The sequence below is a fragment of the Oncorhynchus nerka genome, linkage group LG10, assembly GCF_034236695.1.
Source record: "Oncorhynchus nerka isolate Pitt River linkage group LG10, Oner_Uvic_2.0, whole genome shotgun sequence".
In the NCBI taxonomy this organism is placed as follows: Eukaryota; Metazoa; Chordata; class Actinopteri; order Salmoniformes; family Salmonidae; genus Oncorhynchus; species Oncorhynchus nerka.
In genome coordinates, this window is record NC_088405.1 from 40434126 (window position 1) to 40460781 (window position 26656).

The 26656-nt window shown below is 43.0% G+C and overlaps 2 protein-coding genes across 3 annotated transcripts; one reads left to right on the forward strand and one right to left on the reverse strand.

The window, feature by feature from the left end:
* Nucleotides 1-807: 807 nt before the first annotated feature.
* sec23ip (SEC23 interacting protein) lies at nt 808-12213 on the reverse strand. Of its 2 annotated transcripts, none has more exons than XM_029669860.2 (17): nt 11764-12213; nt 10892-11406; nt 10110-10320; nt 9464-9657; nt 9103-9192; nt 8670-8880; nt 8273-8414; nt 7219-7427; nt 6896-6996; nt 6647-6805; nt 4639-4734; nt 4217-4396; nt 3366-3521; nt 3021-3123; nt 2094-2282; nt 1813-1981; nt 808-1403 (listed from the first exon to the last, which is right to left on the reverse strand). In XM_029669860.2, exons 1-17 carry the CDS (start codon nt 11894-11896, stop codon nt 1322-1324), a joined length of 2940 nt encoding a protein of 979 aa, XP_029525720.1. In that variant the 5' UTR covers nt 11897-12213; the 3' UTR covers nt 808-1321. The 2 variants fall into 2 exon arrangements, with proteins under 2 accessions (XP_029525720.1, XP_029525719.1); XM_029669859.2 differs by having other exon boundaries at nt 6647-6808; nt 11764-12210.
* A 133-nt stretch (nt 12214-12346) lies between these two features.
* On the forward strand, nt 12347-26648 carry mcmbp (minichromosome maintenance complex binding protein). Its single transcript, XM_065023320.1, has 13 exons — nt 12347-12558; nt 12928-13013; nt 13169-13309; nt 13641-13682; nt 13903-13992; nt 15745-15874; nt 21918-22057; nt 22501-22598; nt 23072-23244; nt 23455-23578; nt 23869-23983; nt 25648-25813; nt 26296-26648. Exons 1-13 carry the CDS (start codon nt 12501-12503, stop codon nt 26484-26486), a joined length of 1554 nt encoding a protein of 517 aa, XP_064879392.1. The 5' UTR covers nt 12347-12500; the 3' UTR covers nt 26487-26648.
* Nucleotides 26649-26656: the final 8 nt, after the last annotated feature.

Below are 26656 nucleotides of genomic sequence, written 5' to 3' on the forward strand. Positions count from 1 at the left end.
ATCAGCAACCGTGCTGGGCCAATGAATGGAATTATTATTGTCTTAAGGTATTTTTTTCGACCTAGGGTTTTGAATAGAATAGAGCCCTGAATCAAATCAAATTTATATAGCCCTTCGTAAATCAGCTGATATCTCAAAGTGCTGTACAGAAACCCAGCCTAAAACCCCAAACGGCAAGCAAATGCAGGTGTAGAAGCACGGTGGCTAGGAAAAATTCCCTAGAAAGCCCAAAACCTAGAGGAACCAGGCTATGAATGTCGGCAGGTACCATTTAAAAACATGTTTTCATCTTTATTGATAAAACATTACTTGGAACTACCCACTGAAGTGTAAAAAATGATGGTAATTTAGATTTACATAAAGTCCAAAGGAGCAAGCAAAACATGTTTGCGATTAAGTAACAGGGTTGCATTCAGTATGACAGAACGGTGTGCAATGTTGAATTCAACGAAAACGGTATTGTATTGAATGACCAAAAACTATCAAGGTGGCCCACCTTTTTGTATCGAACAAGAGTCATGACTGCCTTCGAGTTTTTTTTGTTAAATGCTTATTTTCTCATTAAACATTAAACTCTCCTCCCTCTATACAATAGGTTTCCAGTCTTTGTTCTTGAATGCCTCAGAGCTCAATCTTTTCCTGAACACAACTGAAAAACAAGTATTGGTCGTCTTTTCTCTATTTAAGCAAACCAAAACACACCAAAAAATCGTAAAGCAGAAAGTAAATGCTGTCTTTTTCTACAGACTTAAGAGGATATGTGGCAGTCTTACCTGTGCACCGAAGACTGAAAAAAGAGTCAAGTAATGTGAAAGTAAATGGTTTATTTTACGGCTATTGTTAAACATAAAATACATTTGAGGTAAATACTTAAATTAGCAGTTTCTTTGATTTCTCTGGTAAATGTTTAATTTCATATAGTTCAGCAAACCTCACCATTTCTATAATTTAGGTTATAAAATGTTTATTTCAAACAAGTGGTCTTGGATTCCACTAATTTGATCTATTTTCTTAATTTAAGACAAAGGGCATATTACAAGCATATTCATCCTCATACAATAGACTATGAGAATAGAAAATCAATGAAAATTAATACTAAACAAAGAACCATATACAATATCAAATCAAAAAGCATTGACATGGACAAACCTGATGGGGAGTATGAGGGTTTCAGAAAGGTTTATTTTTCACTCCAACCAATCCATTAACCCGGTGGAACCGGGCCTGATCACTGCATTCACCATTCTATTTCACTTACGTGCAGTGAAACGGAATGAACGCAGTGATCAGAGTGGTCCCACCAGGTTACCAATCCATTGCATTAATGTAAAATCTGTTCTGGGTTTATCCCCATGGTCTTGTAGATCTCTTTCAGGAGTAGTAGGGCTGTGTCTTCAGACTCCCTGGGGAAAAGAAAGGAACAAATAAATCAATGTCTGCAGACGGAATTATTTTTCAAACAAGAATACCTCAACTCAAAATAGATCAGCTGTGGAGAGAAGACAAAACGTAATCCAAGCCTTGGAGCAGGTCTTAAGTCTCCGGTTCAAAACTCAATCAAGCAGTAGACACAAAATCAGAGGTAAAGCTGTAGAGAATAATACAACAGCGTTTTCATCAAATGATATGGCTAAACAGCAGCTATAAACAACCACACACAAGTATGACCTCATATGGAGTACCCACGGGACAGAAGGAGATGATTGGCTGATCCAGCCATGAAATGTATTCAACATTGCGCGTCGATCAACATTTCTGTTTCAACCTTAACATAATAAGGGCCAGAGTAAGCAGCAGAGCTGATTTCCATACCAGTAACACAGGTGACTCTGCAGGGCGAAGAGGTACTCGTTGAAGCTCTCGATGGGCTTCTCCTGTAGGACATAGTCGATGCGGTTCCCCCCGTTCAGCATGCCTATTTTCACCTGGGGCTCTTCTTCTCTCAGCAGCTCAGGACTCTCCACTATCCTGTGTTCTGCGACTAGTCAATGTTTTGACGTTTAAATAAAGTTGTTTTTTAAAGCAAAGCCCTATCCAAATAAACCGAAAGAGCAATATTTCATGAGTTTTTTAAAAATCGCTCTTATACTCACCATCACTGTGTGCATGCTTCTCCTCCTCCTCCTTGATCTGATTGGCCACCATAGCGAGCTCGGCTGCCAGCTGGGCATTGGAGGTGTGAGCACGAGCAAAGTCGTTGAGGGTCTGCCAGGCACTCTTCAGGGAGCTGATGAAGCCGTGCTTCAGGTCTGAACCCATGCGGGAGAGACTCTCCTTCAGCTCTGCCACACACACACACACACAAAACAATCCATGATTGTAAAACTCACTGACAAATTAAACATACTACACTTTGGAATCCTGGTCTTCCAGGACTGCTCTTTGTGTTCTGTTGGTGAGGTTTCACTCTGCCAAGATCTGAGTCATTGTATTTGATTTACTTCTTGTAATTAACCAGTGTTTCCACTAGGATTTTTTCCCCAGCAGTGGTGGCAGTATGGTAGTAGGTGCCAGGTGCACCGGTTTGTGTCAAGAACTGCAACGCTGCTGGGTGTTCCTAGCTCAACAGTTTCCTATGTGTATCAAGAATGGTCCACCACCCTAAGGACATCCAGCCAAGTTGACACAACTGTGGGACACATTAGAGTCAACATGGGCCAGCATCCCTGTGGAAAGTTTTCGACATCTTTTAGAGTCCATTCCCCAACGAATTGAGGCTGTTCTGAGGGCAAACTGGGGGGGGGTTGCAACCCAATATTAGGAAATGGTTCTTAATGTTTCGTACACTCAGTGATATATATATAATTTTAAAAAGATATATATTTTTTGCAGTGGTGGCCACCGCTGCTAAATAAATATAGGGGAAACACTGTTCACTTCCTCAGAGACCAGGGTCTGATTAGTCATTTTCAAAATGGGAAGAGACAGTGATGACAATAGTAGGGTTCACCTGGCGATGGTAATTAAAAGAATACAAATCTGAAGATAAAATAGCCGGTGGTGAATCTATAGTTCCTTACCGAGATGCAGCCTCTTCCTCCCTTTGTGATGTGGAATCAGAACCGGTTTCAAGTCCAGGTCTAGCAGGATCATGGGTTCAATCCTGTAAGCAACTGGGTCCAGCTAAAACAAACAGTTCAAACAAACAGATATTTTAACATTTTGAAAAATACATTTATTACACCCTTCCATATCAATTCATGTATTTGCTACCCTGATCTACTTTAATTAAATACATTGGCATTAACCATGTCATAGTTCAATCAAATGTACTTATAAAGTCCTTTTTACATAAACAGTTGTCGCAATGTGCTTTATAGCTGACAGATGCAAATCCTGAACACTTGTGAGGAAGATTGGCTAACTGGATGGTAGATGTTGAAGAATCCCTTGCAGGTGGGTAGCTGGTAGTTTTCCTCGATCTTCTCCAGGCCTCGCACTGTGAGGAACATCCCTATGGGAGATCCCAGGGCAAAGAAATTCACTGGCTCAAAGTCCAGAGTGTGGTACACCACCGACACCTATGGGGCAGAACACCAACACCAGACAGTGCTTTTACATGAGCCCTGATGAAAATGTATGCTTATGCATGACATTCCAGAAAGGCTGTAGACTAACGTCGTTACTCCACACTGACGTCATGGTGTAGGGTCGGGATTCAATCAGATCAGCGGAAACCCACGCTAGCTGACAAATGTATAGCTTTTCATTACTTTTGTTTAGGCGTGTCGGATGTGTAACTTGATCGCCATTAATAAAAAGCATCTAAACATTATCTCACATTACTTTTAGAGTGACATTTAGTTTTCAACAGCGGATATTTGTATCCATTTGCTGTCGGTCTCTCCTACATTTGCTTTGATCTCCAGCTGTCCCATAGTAATGAACGTGTCATGAGGAGACAAGAGGGGCAGGCAGTGTCCTGATGAGTGAGCACATTTTCTGTGCCAGGTGAAATCGTGCCTCATTATCTCATTGTTATGGATGTATCCAAATTAATGTCACTAGATAACAACATTCCAGTATTCAAACAGCCGTAACACGGCTGCGACTCCGTGCATCCAACTGCAATGTCTGCGATCGGTAACACCAGGAGCCGCTTGAGGATTTGACAGCTCTAACGCAGTTACACCTTCGACACCGCCTAAACAAAAGCATCAAAGAGTTAGGCGGGTTGCGCTGATCTGATTGAATCCTGGCAGAGGTTTAGGCTTACCTGTCCAGTGCCAACTTTGAAGTAGTTGTAATCCACATGGACGGACGAGTAAGTCCCGCCAACAGGAAGCTTCGAGGTGCCGGGCCCTGGGAGAGACTCACTTAATTGGGCGGGGACGACCTCTTGACTGGTCACCTTCACTTCTGCTGCCTTCTTATCTTGTGCTGCCTGACTTGTTGCCTGACGAAAGGAGTCCCGAAGATAGAAGGCACACGAACACAGAAGATTATGTTCAGTTGACACAGTTTTAGCCATCACTGGGTTGTGTTCAGTACGGCACACTGTAGTGAAACATTTTGGAATAGATCAAATGTTCTATTCTAATTGTATTCTAAGTTCAGGTAGTACCGGCCCATTTCAAAACTTTTTCTTCCTGTTGAACACAACACTGGTGTCAGAGACAAAGACGATTAAATGCTCACCTGCTTAATTGCTCTTTCTTTGACAAATTTAGCCATTTTCTTCCTTGGCCCCAATGGAATGCCCATCTCTTTCAGGTCCTCAACTGTGCACATAAGCTAACAAAATATAGAAAAGACAGTGGGATTTGGACCATATATTGTAATCACCAATTCTAGGAAATGGCCTAGGGAAGCATTGTAATACAATTGAATCATTTACTTTCCGTTTCTGAGAAATTTCACTCAAAAGTCAGTTATTTTCAGGCCTCAAATGTGTTTTTTTTACCGAAGGACATTTGTTTTGTAGATCCATATAGCAAAATCCTTATAGACACAATCCAAAATAAAATGTTAAAGATGAGCACCGTAAAATTATCTTTTATCTGTAAAATTATATTTTACAATCATTTGAGATATGAATAATTTAGGCATTAAGCTGGATCTGCACAACCAAATGCTGTGGCATGTGGACTCACCTTGACTTTTGAGGTCTTAAAACATCTGACAAATGATTATTTTGGGGTGTAATGTCTATTTAAGTGTCATAAGCAATATGACATTTGCAATATTCCCATAAGCAAATTTCAGGCCTGCTGAGCGCAAACTTGAAAGTTGTGCAAATTCCAGGGTGCGTTTACTGTGAACACGGAGGCTGCACCCGCTTTAAGTTAGTTTTAACAGTGGTCAAGTAGGCTACTGTGGCTACTTGATCATAATGTAGGCCTACCAGAGTGGCCTACCATAAACTATGGAGAAAATGCATTTCATAACATTTTAACATGGAAATAGCTGTTATATCATTCAGCCTACAGTAGCAGCCAATGTGTGGTGTTCAATGTAGGTCTACATTCCATGAGACTTGAAAAAACATGCAGGGCTTGACATTAACCTGTTTATCGACTTGTCCTTCAGAAAAGGATGTGACTGAAAATGCTGTTGTGTTGTTTGATGCAAGAAACCACTTTACAAAATAAAATGCATCATTACTCCCATACCACTATTACAGAGAATCAGACAAATGATGCTACCTTCTGCCTATTGACTACTTAGCTTATTCATACCCGTCTCAAAATACAACACTGCTCGTTTAAGACAAAAAAAAAAGCTCTTTACTTGACCTGCATTTCAAAGATGTAAACGTTTTGTGCTCTTGTAGGAAGCAATCACTCCTCAATTGCTGACTACAAATTATCTATAACTGGGCTAATAACTCACTAACTAGGAAAGGATATGAACAAATGTGCATGTCGCTACACGTACCTCTCGCTTTGATCTAAAAACAAGTGCAACTAACTCACGACCGCTCATGCTGTATACACAGTCCAGTTCAAAGTGATTGGCACAGATCCATATGTGGCAATGGTCTATTTGCATATAGCCCTACTGCAGTTCTGATTGGTTATTGTGCACCGGTTTGTGTAGAGTATGGGCCTGAGTTGTGCCTGTCAATGCAATATAATCCTACTCCGATGCGTTCTGCCTACAATCTCTTGCATAGTTAGTTTCACATACTAAGTCTAGCATAGTTTTTTTAGTTTCGGTATGTTGCATTGAAAGTGGCTAACATTGTGTTGATTCGATCACAATTCTCACAGTAAAGGGAAACGTTGATAGTGTCAAATAACGGGGAAAACTCTAGAAAGGTGGGTAGGGGCGGCTGGTAGCCTAGTGGTTAGAGCGTTGGGACAGTAACCGAAAGGTTGCTGGATTGAATCCCCGAGCTGACAAGGTAAAAATCTGTCGTTCTGCCCCTGAGCAAGGCGCCGAAGACGTTGATGTCGATTTAAGGCAGCCCCCTGCACCTCTCTGATTCAGAGGGATTGGATTAAATGAGGAATGCATTCAGTTGTACAACTGACTGTTGTACAACTCCCCCTTTCCTTTCCCCTGAAGTTCAATCTTGTGCTTCTCTGTGCTCGCTGATATTTATTCTGTGAAGCAGCTTAATGGGAACATAGGTCATAAGAATTGAAAGTAAATATTAATAACTACAGTATATGGGTTCATGACAAGCAGGGAGGGTTCTTACAAAAGATTCAAGGTCAATCTTCTCCTGTTCTAAAGTGCTCTGGTACTCAGACAGGCCCAGATGTTCCAGCGATGCAGAAAGATCGTCAAACTCCTCCCCTTCCTCCTTAGGCTCCTCCCCCACAGCAGCAGGTGAGGTAGCAGCAGCGGGGGGAGCCACCTGCTTTAAGGAGAAGAGGGATTGTTACACTCTCTGGTGTCACTGAAATAATGAAATAAACAAATGTTTGGATAGCTATGGACCTATTACCTGTTTGTTGCCTGCAGGGTGGCCCCCATTTGCAGTTGACATGGTTTGCAAAGGTGAGACATTCTTCTGGTTTGACAGCAAGTCGAAAAGTATGAGGGAACCTGCAAACACACAAAGAGACAGGTTTGTCCAAATCTTTCTCACATGACTTAGCTAAAAGTATGAACACTTGGGGCTGGTTTCCTGGACCCAGATTAAGCCTAGTCCTGAACTAAAAAGCACTTTCAATAGAGATTCTCAATTGAACAAAGTTTTTTTTAAATCCAGCACTAAGATTTCATCTAGGTCTAGAGTAGTGGCCCTTGGTGTCTGGCTGTTTGTACCTAAACTGTGTCCGGATACTGAGACGCCTCCGGTGAAGTCTGGATTCCGCTGCATGAACAGGGCATAGATCCTGTTAATCTCCAGGGCAACTGTGTCCATGATGGTCTGGCAGTAGGTGGGACTGTTGTAGAACAGCACGTCTAAGAGGGTCTCGTTAGTGAAGTGACGCAGACGACCCGTGCTGGGCAGGGTGATCTTCTTTATCCTCCTAAAACAACAGTAGGAAATGGATTGAGTCAGAGTGGGAGAAATTGGCTGTGTCTGATTTACAAGCGCTCAAATCCTTGCTTCCTCCACCCTTGTTTCCTCAATTCCTCTCGAAGCGTATTGGAGGACAGGATCTGAGGTCCCTCCCATGGGCGGAAGCATTAGCAAGGATTTGACAGCTGGTAATGTTCTCAGACACAGCCATTGTGTGGTTTTCATTTGTAAAAGCTTGCCGCTCACGTCAGCACAGATTTTTCGTGTTACAATATTATTTCCCTATCCCACAAAGAACAGGACGTATTCCCACGTGTATGAACGTCCTTAAAATTCCATTATGGTTCACTTCCACCTGAGACTTACCCCACACAAGTTTGTTGCCAATGTTTACAGTACATTCGGAAAGATTTCAGACTCCTTCCCCTTTTCAATATTTTGTTACGTTACAGCCTTATTCTAAAACGGAATAATTATCCTCATAAATCCACACACAATACCCCAAAATGACAACGTTAACTATTTAATAAATTTTAGAATAAGGCTGTAAAGTAACAAAATGTATAACAAGGGATCTCAATACTTTCCAAATGCACTGTATGTTAATATAAGATCTAGTGTTACTTTTCAGGAATTGCTTTTCCATCAGGAGCGTGACACTAAAGACTTGGGGCGAGCAGAATGTGAGAAGGTGTTAACCCATGTTCACAGTTGGCCATTATGTTAAAGCAAGCAGAAAAGTACCAGTGGCCTGGCCTTGGCTCCCAAGTCAGAGCAGATCCGCGGCCCAGTGAGACACCGGAGCCGGGCCATGGAAGTAGAAACAAAAGTCTGAGCCTTTTTTCGTCTCACCTGTCCACCCCTGTGGCGTCCCCATGCAGGGCCGTGTGCCACTGAACAGGAAGGAACTCCACTCGACTGATAACACACTCGTCCTGCGCCTTCTTAAAATGACTCTGCAGCAGCTTCAGGGAAACACTCCGGAAGTCATCCACTGTGAACACAAGCAACACACATTTCTAATACTCCATCTGGGTTAGTATGGAGCAGTAAATGGATATTCTACACAGTTACATTCAATACACCTTAGGGGCATTTGCTGGGCATAGTAAGAAACATCATGACAGGCAGAACATACCACAACCTATACCATTCATGGCATAAACAAACATCCATAATATGATATGAATATAGAGCTGGGTAATAATGGAGACTTAATAGGCCATGTGGAGCGATAGATCACACATACCACACTCCACCATGCTCCTAAACCTCAGGTCACAGACTGGACCGATGCCATGCACCATGAACACCAGGTGATCCACCTGAGGGAGCTCCCCATCGGGAACTTCATCATGGTCATCATCAATGCCCCTCTTGACCACCCTGGGTCTGGTCTGTCCATCCTGGGTTGTACCCCACTCGTCTGGCATGGCGGATGGCTGGAATTGCACGATCACCTGTAGAAAGACAAATATAACCTCCTCACAAACTAGAAATACAGTCGCTTCTGGGTCGGCAAAACAACAAAGTCCACTCAAAACCATGATATGGCGTTCACGATTGGAAACTACCTGGTGCTTGTTTTCATGAATTTCAAAGAAACAAAGAAGTTATTACTATTTAATATTTAGTAAACACCTGGTAATTATGCATTGTAAAATTAAGTCATACAAACATACCTTTGGATTGTGCATGACAATGGTTTCCCCCGATGGGAACTCCAGTCGACGGTGCCATTGGTTGGTTGACACAGCTTTCTTATATTCTCCCTACATAGAGAAGACAGCTAATCAAGCAAGGCTCAGACAGAATATTAAACTCTCAGTCCACTTTCAGGGCTAAAACCCAACACACCCCATTGCTCAGCTGTATTCTAATCTGGGTAACAGTGAATCCTGGGTCTTGTTCATTAGGGCACACTGTAGTAAAATATAGTAAAACATTTTGCAATAGAAATCGAACACAGGACATTTTCTTTCAATTGCGTGCCCTAATGAACACGACCCTGGTCCTGTTTTTTTTTACATTGATGGGACCAACCTCTAGCTTCTCGCTGAACTCCTCTGAGTAGGGGATGAAACGGCTGTCTGTGTCTCCTTTGTAGAACCAGGTGCAGCGCCGCACCTCTGTAGGTTCCTCCTCCCAGAATACAGCTGTACGTATGCGGTCATAGAGCTGCACGTCATAGCGCCCTCCTTCTGTGCACACAATCACATTCTCAGGGTCTGGTTGCACTGGAGGAGAATGAAAAAATGTAATCATATTAGATTCGATATTGTTTGCTTCTCAGATATTTGCTTTACGTACAAGAAAACGCATTGCTATAGGAAAAGACTCACAACAAAAAGATAGGCTAGGCATAACATCAAACATACAAATTAATGAAAAACTAAACAGAAAATGACAACAGACTTTTGTGAGATGATTATGTATCTGTGAGTGTGCATAAATTAGGGTAGAGTTTACTAGGGTGCGCTACAAATAATGTTTCAAAACATTTGTGCAACGTTTGGTGCCTAATGAACACGCCACATATTTCAAAATGGCTCTGTTTAAACAAACATGTTTTACAAATATCTAGGCCTACATAAAGAGAGCTATGCAAAGTCAACTTGGATACCTAGAATATAAAATGGCTCTGATGATACATTTAAAAAAATAGTAGAAATCACATCATTCATCTCACCTGAATTGTAGATCTCCTCCAGTTGAATGGAGTCCAGGATACTAAAGGGAAGCCAGACACTCTTGGACTCCACTTGTTTGCAGAAGAACCAGTGAGGCTGGACAGCCTCATACACGTTATATTGTATAATTTGATTGGCTGGAACCAGTGCTCCAGCAGTGGTGGAGTGATGGGTCATAGGGGGCGGCCCCTGAATCTGTGTGGGAGGGGGCTGAAGAGAGAGTTAAAGGGAAAGTTAGCTTTATTTTTTTTCCAACCTAATTTTGATGTAAATGAAATGTTACAGAAGAGTCCAGACATTTTCTTTGCAATTTCATTCGTTTTTGAGAAACTTACCCCAACCAGCGATTCACTTCGCAACAAAATGGAATATAACGTCACGCAATAAAGTTCGGAATAAAACAATGTCATGTGCAGAACATCTAAAGACTTACATCACTTTACTGAGAGCTTTTCAGTTTCTAAAATGACGTATTTGGGTGTTTTTGGAGCATTTGTTCATGTTTTTTCAGAGCCCCCGTACTGCACAACGAGGATGAGGAAGCAAATCGCTGGTTGGGGCAAGATTTCTCAAAAACAAGTCAAATCGCAAACAAAGTGTCTGGAGCCATCTACAACAATCCATACAAAATGCTGATTTGGTTGTAAAAAAGCTCAATTCTCCTATAAGACATTTAGAGACATTTATATTAGTCTGATTGCCAGTAGTTTAATTCATCTTAAAAATAAGAGGTTCACACTATTCACTACTAAGCAATAAACAGAGTGGAGTTGTTGTTTACCTTTGTGTATGTGGAGGGTGCCGATTGGAATGTTGGCGCTTGAGAGCCCATAGTGTAGGGATTTTGCTGCACCTGTGGGCTGGATAGTGACTGGACCTCTGGAGCTGGCATATAGGGTTTGGCTCTGCTGCTGAGGGGTGTGTGACGGTATGGATTATAACTCTGATCAGGGGCTTGTGGAGGGGGCGGGGTCACTGTGTTAGGGGGAGGAGTGTATCTTCCAATGGGGTTCTGGTAAACAACATTGCCAAATGGCTGTGGCACATTAGGGTTGGTTAGTGGGATAGGGGGTGTTGGGGCCATGCTGGCAACAATGGGGACAGAGGTTGGTCCAGATGTCACGGGGGCTACTGATAGTGATGCCGGGGGTGGACATGCCGGCTGATGTCCAATGGAGGCAAATGGGTCACTGCTGTTCACGGGACTGGAGAAGTAGCTGAATGTGGATGGTGTTGGGGCATTTCCAGAGGTCTGGCCAAGAAAGCTGTCTTCTTCTCCGACATCTGCAGAATCATCTAGGAAAAATAACAGAAATATTGAGGAACTAAGTTACTGCAGTATATTTGAACTCGTCAACAGTCTAACTGCGAGCAATGTCAAGAATCCAATGTTAATCCACCCTTTTGAGAACCTTAAACAAGGTTTATGTTCATATGAGTTTTGTTGACTTGACACTGCTGTAGCAAATATTATTATTTTTATTTACTAAGATCCCACAGAAACATCTTGATATCTATTAAACTGCAGGGATTTACAATTATTCAAATGTATAATGGGCTTGTTGGCAGCGAAGTAGCTAGCAGCTAGCTAACATCGTTAGATAGCTAAGTTAGCTGTCATGTTTGTCATAGGTGCCCTCGCCATTATCTTACCTCCTGATAACACCGCCGGACCACTGGCCTGACTGACAGGTATGAAAGGTAGGTTGAAATTGAACTCCGGTGCCGCCGAAAACAGTAAATTTGCGCTGGAATTTGGCACAGTATTGGTTTTCCTATCAGCCATTGCCACCCCAAATTACACGTAGCCAAGCTTATTTTACAGCCAGAGCAGCATAACTTCACCAACCGGATCTCAGACGTGGTTCTCGGTGATGGCGTTTGGATAAGTTCACTGATCTGTAATACAAGTCATAAGGTCAAGTATTCCTCGTTGAGTTGGTGCTGATTGTAATCAGCTCAATGAGTCTCCGCAAGTTCTTTGCGGTCATGACGGACCGGTAACGAAATGAAATATGAGTAAGATTCAGTGCTGCCATCTACTGCTGTGGCTGAGCTACTGCAATTAAACAATACAACGTTTAACACAAAGTTTCTGATCGACTTTCTTCTCCAGTCGACGGTCAACATGACTAACATGGATATTATTTAAAATACAATAATATTACAGATATTGTCGAAAATATCCCTAAAAAGATGCAGCGGCGACGACGAGGGCGTTGCGTTCTCATGGCTAGTGACGCAAAGTTCCCGCCAGTGTGAACGCGGTCTGAGCTGTGCGCTGCAGGAGAGAGAGAAAGAGAAAGAGAGAAAAGTTATTGAGGAATAACTATTGATATTCTCTGTCGTTTATTTTATCGGCCTTCCAAAAAAAGATTTACTGGTAAATAATGCCGTCGTCTCACGATTGGATAAACAAGCCATTGGGCGTTGTCGAAGCGATGTTTGGTAAGAAGACAAATGCCGTGGAAGAGGTGCTGCTAGCGAGACCATGCTGGTACAGGAACTTAGCTAGCTAGCCACAGTTAGCTAGCTAGTTACGAGTTTGAAAACAGCTGATTTTCCAGAACAACAAACTGATGAGACTGGAATAACTTACTAATCTTAGCTAACATGGGACTGCTTTAAAAGTGTGGCGTGTGTTTTCGGAGGTCATTCATATTTAGTTGAATTTCTATTCTGTGTTATAATAGGTGGTTGTTTCTTATGATTGGTCAATACACATGTTTACGTCTCCCGTTTGTGGCGCTGTGACTTTCTGCTGATCAGCATGCATAATGCGGATGTGGTTTGTCTGTCGCTTCTGTTGTCCTGCAGCACAGAGCAACTCTAACCCAGAATGGGAAGCAAAAGTGTTGGAATACTTCAAAGGGCAGCTGAAGGAAAAGGAATCTCATAGCTGGGTATGGACATTTGAAAAATGTCTCTGAAGAATGCTATTTATTCTCGTTTGACTAACATTGGTCACTGTGAACTAGCAGCACACTTAAACACTTAAATGAATATAGAATCCAGCACACCCTTCCTTTGTACATATTTTTGTTTGTTTTCATTTCAGGTTCCTTCGCTAAATGATGTGCCCCTGCACTACTTGAAGCCCAACAGCCTTGTGAAATTCCGTTGTTTGGTCCAAGACATGTTTGATCCAGAGTTCTACATGGGAGTGTATGAGACTGTGGACCCCTCAACCAAGGCCAATGTAAGGCCTTTAATCTCTTCCATTCCTTTGCTTCAGTAGCTGCAGAATGCACTATATTACACAGACACCTGCTGTCAGGGCGTTGACATTTGCCTGCATGGGAATCTGCTAATGAGACTCTGAGAAATTATAGGATGTTCGAGCTGCATTTCACCTAGCCCTGTGAAAACAACCCGTTTTTAGTTTTGTAGATAGTTCATAGTCTATGTACGTGTTTAAAGTGCAGTCAATTTACTGTAATTGGTGGAACTATATGGTAAGTAGGAAAATGTTTTTCCAATCTTGTTCTGTTCCTCCAGTCATTAGTTGTTGTCTGTCTGACATTTCTCAGGTGTTGAGATGTGGGAAGTACAAAGATGTCACAGAATGTGGGGTAAGCTCATCTCTCTAACTATTGTCCTTGTTCAGTAGTAGCCATAGTTTGAAAGATGTGTAGCTAATGTATTAGACCTTTGCATGGCAGTCATGGCAGGTCATTTTGACACAGAGCATGCAAGTGGTGTCAACAATGTAGATTTTAGTTTAAACCCAGGAGTGGTAGTGCTTTAAGATTCAAATTCACATGACTGCTCTTGATTACCTGTGTTCTTCAGGTGGATTTGAACTCCAGAAACACTGTGACTGCAGAGAGACAGACCTTCTATTGTGTCCCTATTCCAGGAGAGAGCCCTTGGGCTAAAGAGATATCCTTTCTTTCTGCTGTGATATGCAGTGCCTTCGGAAAGTATTCAGACCCCTTGACTTTTACCACATTTTGTTACGTTACAGCATTATTCTAAAATGGATTGAAACATTTAAAAAATCCCCAGCAATCTACACACACTAACCCAGAATTACAAAGCAAAAAAAAGTTTTTAGACATTTTTGCAAATTTCAAAAAAATTAAGAAACAGAAATATCCCATTTACATCAGTATTCATACACTTTGCTATGAGACTCGAAATTGAGATCAGGTGCATCCTGTTTTCATTGATCATCCTTGAGATGTTTCTACAACTGGATTGGAATCCACCTGTGCTAAATTCAATTGATTGGACTTGATTTGGAAGACACACACCTGTCTATATAAGGTCCCACAGTGTTAGTGTCAAAGGAATTGTCCGTAGAGCTCAGAGACAGGATTGTGTCGATGCACAGATCTGAAGAAGGGTACAAAACAAAAATGTCTGCGCCATTGAAGGTCCCCAAGAACACAGTGGCCTCCATCATTCTTAAATGGAAGAATTTTGGAGACACCAAGACTCTTCCAAGAGCTGGCCTCCTGAGCAAACTGATCAATCAGGGGAGAAGGGACTTGTTCAGGGAGGTGACCAAGAACCTGATGGTCACTCTGATAGAGCTCCAGAGTTCCTCTGTGGAGATGGGAGGACCTTACAGAAGGACAACCATCTCTGCAGCACTTCACCAATCAGGCCTTTATGGTGGAGTGGCCAGTCTCAGTAAAAGGAACATGACAGTCCGCTTGGTGTTTGCTAAAAAGGCACCAAAAGGACTCTCAGACCATGAAAAACAAGATTCTCTGGTCTGATGAAACCAAGATTGAGCTCTTTGGCCTGAATGGCAAGCATCACGTCTGGAGGAAACCTGGCACCATCCCTATGATGAATCATGGTGGTGGCAGCATCATGCTGTGGGGATGTTTTTCAGCAGCTGGGACTGGGAGACTAGTCCGGATCGAGGGAAAGATGTACAGAGAGATCCTTGATGAAACCCTGTTCCAGATCACTCGGGACCTCAGACTGGGGTGAAGCTTTACCTTCCAACAGGACAACGACCCTAAGCACACAGCTAAGACAACAGACAACTTATTAGTGGCTTCGGGACAAGTTTCTGATTGTCCTAGAGTGGCCAAGCAGAGCCCGGACTTGAACCCGATCGATCATCTCTAGAGAGACCTGAAAATAGCTGTGCAGCGACGCTCCCCATCCAACCTGACAGAGCTAGAGAAGAATTGGAGAAACTCTCCAAATACAGGTGTGCCAAGCCTGTAGTGTCGTACCCAAGAAGACTCAAGGCTGTAATTGCTGTAATCGCAAAGGTGCTTCAACAAAGTACCGATTAAAGGGTCTGAATACTTAAGTAAATGTGATATTTCAGTTTTTATTTTAATACATTTGCAAAAATTTCACAACCTGTTTTTGCTTTGTCATTATGGGATATTGTGTATAGATTGATTGAGCGGGGGGGGGGACAATTTAATCCATTTTAGAAAAAGACTTCCTCACAAAATGTGGTACAGGTCAAGATGTCTGAATACTTTCCGAATAATACACTGTATATTAATTTGTCTGTCTATGAATATGATTATGCAGTATGCTCTGTGATTATCCATGTTTGTTGAAATGAGTCAGAATTTTGCTCACTATTTGTGTAGGTGCAGTGGTTTGCCTAAATGGCTGTCTCAAGCTATGGAGTTGTTCTTAACTCTGCCACACAGCTATGGCTGTTCTAGTCAGGCAAGAGTTGTCCCATCCACCTCCTATGTCCCAAGCAGACAGAAGCGCAGTTACGAAGAGGACGATGACATGGACACACAACCCCAGAAGCAGAGAGAACCACACACAGGTGGGTACACACCCCTTACGAACTGCTTTACTTGGATGCATGTTTGAGACGTGTTCGTTAGGGCACACTGTAGCAAAACTTTTTAAATAAAACCCGACATCCATTCAGATAGTACCTCCCGGTTGGACTGTTTAAAAAAATATATATTTTCATGCCTAGTGGGTATGACCGTGACTCAGTTTCAGCAGCACTACAGTGGTTCCTCATTTTTAAAGTTGCGTCATTCCGCAGTATAGTATGCTGTGTTATGCTTCGCTGAGTCACAGTGCTTTGCCATTAATGCTCATTTGAAACACCAGAGGGCATCTTTGAGCACGTCTGCTCCATCTAGTCTTTTTTATCCTTCTTTTATTAACGAAAATGGTGTATGCTTTCCATTGGATATACAGTATATACATCATGACCTATTATACATTAGTTTTGTTGGTTGGGCTTTGATTTCACTTTCGTCGGGGCAAATGAGGTCTGTGATATTGAGTTAGAAATGTCAGGCGTTCGTCTTGTCAGGTGAACTGTTGTGTCCTCGTCTTTTGGTCTGATCATTTCATTCAAGCGTTTTAGTTATAAAAAAATAAGTAACGTAGGGAGCCTTGAATAATTAAACAACAAATGAACTGCATGTTGGCTGATGAAATTGCAGTCATGAATGCATATGACTGTTTATAATCTTTCCTGTACTATTGTTGTATTTGTTGTGTTCCAAATGGTCTGACTTTTTTCAGTAGTACATTTCCTTCTCTCAGGTATCTCAATTCTTATTAGCCAATGCCCATCATGTGGTCGGGTCCTTCTCGCAGACATTGCAGCTTCGAATCAGGCTACAAGTGAAGACCGACTGATGCAATGGAGCTCGTAACGTAACAAAATGTGGGAAAATTCAAGGGGTCTGAATACTTTTCAAAGTGCATTCAGAAAGTATTTAGACCCCGTGACTTTTTCCACATCTTGTTACAGCCTTGTTCTAAACTTGATGATTAAATCAATCTACACACAATACCCCATAATGGAAAATCAAAAATGTGTTTTTAGACATTTTTGCAAATTTTATAGAAGTATTCAGACCTTTTACTTAGTACTTTGTTGAAGCCCCTTTGGCAGCGATTACGTCCTTGAGTCTTCTTGGGTATGACGCTACAAGCTTGGCACACCTGTATTTGGGGAGTTTCACACAATACCCCATAATGACAAAGCGAAAACATGTTTATAGACATTTTTGCAATTTTTTTAATAACAGTAACCTTATTTACACAAGTATTCAGGCCCTTTGCTGTGAGTTGAAATTGAGCTCAGGTGCATCCTGTTCCCATTGATCATCCTTGAGATGTTTCTACAACTTGATTGCAGTTGACAGTGGATTTCAGAGCAAAAACCAAGCCATGAGGTTGAAGGAGTTGTCCGTGGAGCTCGGAGACAGGATTGCGTCGAGGCACAGATCTGGGGAAGGGTATCAAAAAATGTCTGCAGCATTGAAGGTCCCGACGAACACAAGGGCCTCCATCATTCTTAAATGGAGGAAGTTTTGAACCGTCCATGGTCTTCCTGGAGCTGGCCGCCCGGCCAAACTGAGCAATCGAGGGAGAAGGGCCTTGGTCAGGGAGGTGACCAAGAACCAAGTGGTCACTCTGACAGAGCTCCAGAGTTCCTCTGTGGAGATGGTTGAACTTCTGAAAGGTTCTCCCATCTCTACAGCACTCCATCCAGGCCTTTATGGTAGAGTGGCCAGACAGAAGCCACTCTTCAGTAAAAGGCACATGACAGCCCGCTTGGAGTTTGCCAAAAGGCACTTAAAGGACTCTGACCATGAGAAACAATATTCTCTGGTCTGATGAAACCAAGATTGAACTCTTTGGCCCGAATGCCAAGCGTCACGTCTTGAGGAAACCTGCACCATCCCTACGGTGTGAAGCATGGGGGTAGCAGCATTAAGCTGTAGGGATGTTTTTCACCGGCAGCGACTGAAAGACTAGTTAGGATCAAGGCATAGATGAACGGTATAAAGTACAGAGAGAACCTGGTCTAGAGCACTCAGGACCTCAGACTGGGGTGACGGTTCAACTTCCAAAAAGGAAAACGACCCTAAGCTCACAGCCAAGACAACGCAGGAGTTGCTTCGGGAAAAGTGTCAATCTCCTTGATTGGCCCAGTCGGAGCCTGGACTTAAACCCGATCCAACATATCTGGCAAGACCTGAAAATAGCTGTGCAGCAACTCACCCATCCAACCTGACAGAGCTTGAGAGGATCTGCATAGAAGAATGGGAGAAACACCCCAAATACAGGTGTGCCAAGCTTGTAGTGTCATACCCAAGAAGACTTGATGCTGTAATCGCAGCCAAACGTGCTTCAACAAAGTACTGAGTAAAGGGTCTGAATACTTATGTAAATGTGATATTTCAGTTTTTATATTTTTAATAAAATAATGTTTTTTTCTTTGTCCTCGGTATTGTGTGTAGATTAATACATTTTAGAATAAGGCTGTAACGTAACACCCGGCCTGCAGTTGAGGCATCGCCAGCTGTGAACTCTGCTGCATGCTCTTAATTATTGCCTGATATGTTGGTATTCATAACCTTATTTAACCAATTCTCCCCTAACCCGGATGACGCTGGGCCAAATTGTGCGCCGCCAAATGGGTCTCTCGGTCGCTGCCGGCTGCGCCACAGCCTGGGATCGAACCAGGATCTGTGGTGATGCAGTGCCGTAGACCACTACACCACTCGGGAGGCCCCCAATTCTTATATTTTTGAGTGATGTGATTGGCAATGCACTGAATCCTACAGCATTCTGCCGGCTGAAAGAGGAATTTTGATAATGTTACCGTTTATATCAACACTCAACACTCGACGCTCCCGTTCAACTCTAAATCGCTTTTGTGTGCGCACTAAATAGATCATTTGAAGTAACATACGTTAATTAAATAATTGAAAGGAAAATGTGATTTATTTATTAGCCTAGTGGTTATTAGTATTCGGTCATATCGTGTGAATTAGGCCTCATGTAAAATCCTTGTCAAAAGCTCGAGATACTGTTGCGTATAGGTCGAGATTATTTATGGCTTGATCATATAAAAAATGTTCACCTCCAAAGGAATTGTCTGTCTGTGGCGCAGGAACCACTGACTCGCTACCCTTTTTCTATAATCAATACACCTACTGGGAACTCTTAACTGTTTGGACCGCATATGAGGTCTCCTAAATATCTGTCGACTAGGTGGAACTCTTATGACTGGAGATGCGTCACACATAGCAAGTTATGGTGTTGAGGCTGAACAGGATGTGCTCTTAGGCCTACAGCTCAATGGTGGTTTAAAATGGCTTATTATAATAGTAATCATAATTGTCATAACAATAAGGAGAAAGAACGAGGGTAGAGGAGCGAGAGTTGCTTGCATATTATTTTTCTGCCTTTTATTACCACATAGCAATGATTTTTAAAAACAGATGGATTTGTGAAATTGCTTTATCCAACATTTTGAAGTTGCGTGAGGCTTGGTGCTCACGGAATCAGTAGGCTATTACGTTCAAACAGGCAACAGAAGCAGGATCTGTCTTATTCCTGTAGATATGGATGGTTTATAAAGCCAGGCGTATTTTAAGTTAGGCTATTGATTTATAGACCTAATTAAGTTGTTTACGCTCTCCTCAATTCGCTATTGTGCACCAAGTAACATATATAGGGAAAGGCTTCACTTCAATTGTGCCCTGAAGATGGTTTCAGAACCGTGGACTATTTTTCCGCGTAGGTTCTGACCAAGTCACTCATTTGTTGGCTTTCGTTCAAAATAGGTACTATAAAGAATGGTTAAAGACACATTATTTCTGATCATCTTCAGCATTCCCTGTCTCTCTCACTACAGCTAATTTTGTTTGAATTATTATGTGGGTTATAATAATTTTTAGGGGTTAATGCATTTTTTTGTGAGGGGAAAATCAGGTCTGTGATATTGTGTTAGAAATGTAGAACCTTAGAGGACTTCAGCCCTGAATTCATTTCAAGTTGGCCCTTTTTGGCACATTAAAATAGGTCAGTCGGTGATCTGTATCCTAAACTGTAGCACAAATTGGGGGATTTTTCTCACCTAGCCGAGCTATTAGACTAACCCTTTGTAAATGAATGGAGGTGGGGATTTTTCTGTCCGAGTCTCTCCTCTTGCGCTTGAGTCCTGCATCGGGCAAAAAAAATCAGCTGGCGGGTGGTCCCAGAGTTGAGAGGGAACTTGGGTAAATACATTGGCGCAATTACACTTGACATGTGGATTCAGATAAAAAATATATATAGTTTAAATATGAGTGGGTGCCATTTACCATGGAGTGGGACAGTTCCCAGCTCAGAACTGCAGATAAAATAAGCGTTTGCCAGCTTTTGTGAAAAAAAATACTTATGAATCTTGTTGAGTTCCTCGATTGCGTCGGAGGCCACACTCGCCTCGGAAGCAAGCAAACAGCCGACTCTTCACTAGATCACTATATGGTTCCTAAGGATAAAGCGTCACCTACAGATGGATTTTGTGGTGTCGGAGAGAAGCCAGCCTGCGACCGCGCACGTTGGATGACGTCTTTTTCCTGCACAGCAATTTGAAGAAATCAAGAGTGATGAAAGTTTAGTTTTTAGTAGCTTTCGCTCTATTAGAAGGCTCTTTTTCAAAGCGATTTGAATTGTCAATGTGCCGCATTGTGGAAGACAATATATATATCGGCGTTGTTTCTGTTCAGCCAAGTGTTGAATAGACATGCAGACAAATGAATTAATGCAGGAAAAGCGGAATAATAATCACATAAAGCATTTAGGCTAAATCTATTTGTTATTTTGTTGGGTAATGGATTGACTCCCGGAACTCCATAAAGTCAGCTTTTTCCCCCTTGAGTATAATCAGTCATTCAGAAGGTTAAACCCACAGGTCTTAGGTCGGCAGTCAATTAAATTAGTTTACCAGGTTCATTTTTCATTAGGTTAAAATAATCCATGCCGCCTCGCAATGTTATAAAGTGTAAAAGTTATTGGGCGGAGTTAGAAAGTTGTACAATGGAAATGTGCTGTTTAATCTGTCTTGTCAGCGCACTTCAAGACGTGGTATATGAAGGTGCGTGCAGTGAGATTACCCGAAGGTTTTGACCTTTCTGTCGTGTTAATGGAATATTGGTTGATTTCCACTTAAGTATACATTTTTTTCTCTCAAGATGATTGACAAGAAAAATATCCTCCAACCCATCGGGTAATCTCACTGCACGCACCTTCATATACCATGTCTTTATCTAAATGTTGAAAGTGCGTGGGCCACGGAGAGGAACAAAATGTGGTGCTGTTTGAGGCCATGTGGTGGAGAGTCATGCTGAAGATGGGGGGGGGGGCGAGCATATGGAGGTGAGCAGGTGTGATGTCGTTGATCATTGTGTGATGTTTTTGTCATGTAAAAAAAAATCGGGAAAATTACAGCTCCCAAACACGAATCTGATTTTGAATAGGATTTAGTTGATTTCTTTCGTGTACATTCTTCATTGTAACCACATTGTCTCAAATAATTGAGAAGGTTAACTTTACGTTTTATTAGACTATCAGAAAGAATGTCTTGTTTATTTTGATCCAGGTTCACAAATGAGTGAGTTAGTGGGGCCCAAAATAGTCTACTAAATAGGCCAAGCCTAAACAAAAACATTAAATTGTCTAAATAAACAAGTACATTTTAATAAATAAAACAAATGAAATTGCTCAGCTCTTGAAAATATGGGCAACCTTTTTCCGTCCATATCCTCGCAGGACTCCTTCAGTTTCTTCTTCACATCAGCAAAGGAGGACTCTTCATCAAGAGGGGCTATCGGTATTTCCACACTGTGGTAAATAAAGCCAGTTTGTAATCTTCGATTTTCTTTCTGTGGTTTTCGAGGGAGAGAAACCAAAAGCATAATCGGTGTTCTAACTCCCCCCTGTGATCGTGTGGCGCAATGATGGAATGATGCAATTTACCACTATCTGCCACAGTGTCGCGGCATAAACACAACTTTTTAATTGAGAAACCACTATACCAACCGTTCCTCTTCTATTTACAGAGCCCCATGGCAATGGAGACTCCAAGCGGCAGGAGACCGAAGCCCCCTCCAGCCAGACAACTGCCCCCTCAGACTGTTCCTCCCATCTGGACCTCAACTTTCCCCTGCCGGGGGAGAGGGGCCCAGCCTGTCTAGTGAAGGTAAAACAAACCAAATCATTCTGGGTGATTTTCGGGCCCAGCCTGTCTAGTGAAGGTAAAACAAACCAAATCATTCTGGGTGATTTTCAGGCCCAGCCTGTCTAGTGAAGGTAAAACAAACCAAATCATTCTGGGTGATTTTCAGGCCCAGCCTGTCTAGTGAAGGTAAAACAAACCAAATCATTCTGGGTGATTTTCAGGCCCAGCCTGTCTAGTGAAGGTAAAACAAACCAAATCATTCTGGGTGATTTTCAGGCCCAGCCTGTCTAGTGAAGGTAAAACAAACCAAATCATTCTGGGTGATTTTCAGGCCCAGCCTGTCCAGTGGTTGATTTATATTATATTATGCCTGGGTTCTGTAACTAGCCTATTTGTGTGTCAGAATAGTCAAGTGATTCCAAAGATCCCATTTGACTCGGACTCACCAGGTGCTCTGTTGACAGGTCTATGAGGGGTTGGACAGCTTCAAACTGAACGACACACTGGAGATCTACGGGATTCTCTCCGTCAACCCAGTCCTGACTGTGCTGGGCGAAGAAAAGTAAGGCGCTTGAGTTTATTTTTAAATTAGTTTTATTTTTTTTAAATGTACCCCCCTTTTTCTCCCCAATTTCGTGGTATCTATAGTAGTTACTATCTTGTCTCATCGCTACAACTCCCGTACGGGCTCGGGAGAGAAGAAGGTCGAGAGCCATGCGTCCTCCGAAACACAACCCAACCAAGCCGCACTGCTTCTTAACACAGCGCGCATTCAACCCGGAAGCCAGCCGCACCAATGTGTCGGAGGAAACACCGTGCACCTAGCGACCTGGTCAGCGTGCGCTGCGCCCTGAGCACAGGAGTCACTAGTGTGCGATGAGACAAGGATATCCCGACCGGGTTAGGGAGGGTTTAGCCTGGGCTCGAACCCAGAGTCTCTTGTGGCACAGCGATGCAGTGCGCCACCCGGGAGGCCCCTTGTTTTAGTTGTGTTTTGTGCATCCGTATTGCTCACAGCATTGTGTATCCACACAGAGACCCCTCGTTGTTGCTGCTAAACCCCACCGAGTGTATGGAGACTCCAGAGGAACAGAGAGCTCATGACCCCCCTGCTTCACTGGTGCCCCGTCTCCACATGCTGTACGCCCGCCCCCTGCAACACAACAACCCTCTTCTGCCCTCTGCTCCCACAGAGGACCAAAGCGCCTGTAAGACTGGGACAATATACATTTACAATATCACAATATACATTTACTTGTTTTCACTGAGGGGCGGTGCATTTCTCCCACTGACATCAATTAATGATTTATGCAAAAAAAAAATGAATTTGGACCTGATTTTGTATGCTTTAAAAACAAAACAAAAATCTAATTATAGGGTTCCTTGTCTGTTAATCTTTTGTGTCTCCCCCTTCTCAGTTGTATCCTCATTCCTGGTTGAGATGGCATCGGTGAGGACAGAGCTGCTCGCTTACCTCACCCATGTTCTTCTGGGAGACGGACTGGCTGCCGAGTACCTCTTACTGCACCTCATCTCTAACGTGTGCGTGTGCCCTCCATACACAAAGGGATGGTTTCCCAAAACCCAGCGTGAGCTTACTCCTGGCCTAAAACAATGTAGTGGACATCTCCATTTGAGAATGATTTTTTAACCCAGGACGAGGCTTAATCTGGGTCCGGTGAAACCGTGCCAGAGATATACGATGTCTATTTTCATTTCTCTATTTATGACTCTTATCTGTAGTGCATAGTAAGTACCACCGCTACTCTTTATTGTAACAAGCTCCTCAAGGTGGTTCCTGTTAGTGATTGTGTGGGTCTCTGTATTCACAGGTATACCAGGCGGGATGTCCTGCCTTTGGGTAAATTCACCCTGAATCTGAGTGGCTGCCCGCTCAACTCCTACACAGAGCGACTCTATCAGATCGTCCAACAGCTGGTGCCTTGTGTGAGTTAATATTCTTTATCGTGGCCCGCGTTAAATCAACTGGTTTGACTGTTTGAGATTCTGAATTGAGATGTCGCAGCATGTTTTGGGTGCCACTAGTAATTGAGATTAAAAGTTGAGTAGAACACTGACACGCAACTACAGACAGAAGTATGGCAGTACAGTTTCTTCATTTGTCATGACTAAATGAATTTATCCTTCCACGTAAGGTAAGTATTAGAATAGAGTCTGGCAATAGTGAAAGAAGTCACACTTTGTAGAACTCTAGGATGACAATTAGGGATCCATGGGCTTGAGGGTTGTTCCAAATCTGAGGGGAGTGGCTTTGGAGTTTGACAGTTTGAATGTATACATATCCCAGAAAAATTCCCAGAGAAATTTCCTTGCAAACATACACTTCCGTTCAAAAGTTTAGGGGTCACGTAGAAATGTCCTTGTTTATGAAAGAGAACCTTCTCCCCCCCATTTTAAAATAACATCACATTGATCAGAAATAGAGTGTAGACATTGTTAATGTTGTAAATGCCTATTGTAGCTGGAAACGGCTGATTAAATATTTTTATTTATTTATATCTACATAGGCGTAGAGAGGCCCATTATCAGCAACCATCACTCCTGTGTGCCAATGGCACGTTGTGTTAGCTAATCCATGTTTATCATTACAAAAGGCTAATTGATCATTAGAAAACCCTTTTGCAATTATGTTAGCACAGCTGAAAACTGTTGTTCTGATTAAAGAAGCAATAAAACTGACCTTTAGACTAGTTGAGTATCTGGAGCATCATAATTTGTGGGTTCGATTACAGGCTCAAAATGGCCAGAAACAAAGACCTTTCTTCCGAAACTCGTCAGTCTATTCTTGTTCTGAGAAATGGAGGCTATTCCATGTGAGAAATTGCCAAGAAACTGAAGATCTCATACAACGCTGTGCACTACTCACTTCACAGAACAGCACAAACGGGCTCTAACCAGAATAGATCGTTTGAGAAACAGACACCTCACATATCCTCAACTGGCAGCTTCATTAAATAGTACCCGTAAAACACCAGTCTCAAGACCAATGATGGTCTAGGGCAAGGCCCATTTAGTTCCAGTGAAGGAAAATCTTAACGCTTCAGCGTACAATGACATTCTAGACGATTCCGTGCTTCCAACTTTCTGGCAACAGTTTGGGGAAGGCCCTTTCCTGTTTCAGCATGACAATGCCCCCGTGCACAAAGCGAGGTCCATACAGAAGTGGTTTGTTGAGATAGGTGTGGAAAAACTTGACTGGCCTGCACACAGCCTTGACCTCAACTCCATTGAACACCTTTGGGATGAATTGGACCGCCGACTGCGAGCCAGGCCTAATTGCTCAACATCTGTGCCCGACCTCACTAATGCTCTTGTGGCTGAATGGAAGCAAGTCCCCGCATCTAGTGTAAAGCCTCCCCATAAGAGTGGAGGCTGTTATAGCAGTAAAGAGGAGACCAACTCCATATTAATCCCTGTGATCTTTGGCATGAGATGTTTGACAAACAGGTGTCCACATACCTTTGGTCATGTAGTGTACATTGCATGAATATAACCTATCGCACAACATACATTACAAGACTTGAACCGGCAGACAGTTTATCGATGTACGTTAAAGTAACTTTGGTTACTGTTTTTCTTCTCCCCGGTAGTCATACCGTCTCAGTATGAGCCTCCACACAATGAACAGCATGCGTCTGGTGCCTAAGAAGGACTATGTGGCCAACCGGCTGGTGAGTGGAGCCTTGCAGCTGGCCAGGAACACCTCCCTGTTCCTTGATGAGACACAGCTGGAGCAGGGTCAACTGGACAGCTCAGGTAAGAGGGGGCACTGTGAACTACTGGCCGCAACTAGGGCTTTGTCCCTGAGCCACTAGGGCAAGAAACTGAGGCCCTGCCCAGAAACAACTTTTAAGCTCGGACACTTGTGTAGATCTGAGAGGATTTGATAGGTGTTCATAATGTGGCGATTGCTCCACCTTGCCCTCTGATAGGCTAGGTGGAATTTTCCACATTGCTTGTACCTGTCGTATCCTCTCAGATCTCCACAAGTGGGGATAGGTGGCAGGGACAAGGGGTTGTTCCTGGGCAGCGCGAAATAACTACGGCGACTGGGAGCACATTTTTAAGACGAGCGCGCAGCATGTATCGGGAGTGCCTCCAGCTGTCGTGTGCTAAGTCCGGGGTATATTAATGAATTCATTTGGTTTACCAATTGCGGTAGTGCAATGTCATGTAAATCTGTTAGAAATAGCTTTGTGCCGTGGCGAGATGTCCATAGATATCCGTGTGTGCTGTAGGTGTGCGGAACATCACTGCCCTGGGGAACCTGATCTCTTGGCAGAAGGTTGATTATGACTTCAGCTACCACCAGATGGAATTCCCCTGCAATATTAACGTGCTCGTCACATCAGAGGGCCGATCGCTGCTGCCGGTGAGTACAAAAAAAAGAGGGTCTGAGGAGGCAAGGCCCACACACCAGAGGGCGTAAGAGGGGCGCGTGTGTGTGTGTGTCCACGTGCGTGCAGGGGTTAGGTTTCAGCCAGGATGTCAGGAGACTGACACGTGTCAAATGCCATGGGGTTGTTTCCAACCAGCGCCATCATGCTGCCCCCTTCTCGCTGCCCATTGGTCTCCCCCCAGCCCCCTAGCAGCGCCGTG

Coding starts and splice junctions, on each gene's coding strand:
- sec23ip (XM_029669859.2), bottom strand. CDS start 11,896: ATGGCTGATAGGAAAACCAATACTGTGCCAAATTCCAGCGCAAATTTA. Junction 10,321..10,891: donor CACCCTCCACATACACAAAG/GTAAACAACAAC, acceptor CTCTCTCTTCAG/CCCCCTCCCACACAGATTCA. Junction 4,735..6,646: donor AGATTGACCTTGAATCTTTT/GTAAGAACCCTC, acceptor ATATTTTGTTAG/CTTATGTGCACAGTTGAGGA.
- mcmbp (XM_065023320.1), top strand. CDS start 12,501: ATGCCGTCGTCTCACGATTGGATAAACAAGCCATTGGGCGTTGTCGAA. Junction 13,683..13,902: donor AAGATGTCACAGAATGTGGG/GTAAGCTCATCT, acceptor TGTGTTCTTCAG/GTGGATTTGAACTCCAGAAA. Junction 23,579..23,868: donor CTGCACCTCATCTCTAACGT/GTGCGTGTGCCC, acceptor CTGTATTCACAG/GTATACCAGGCGGGATGTCC.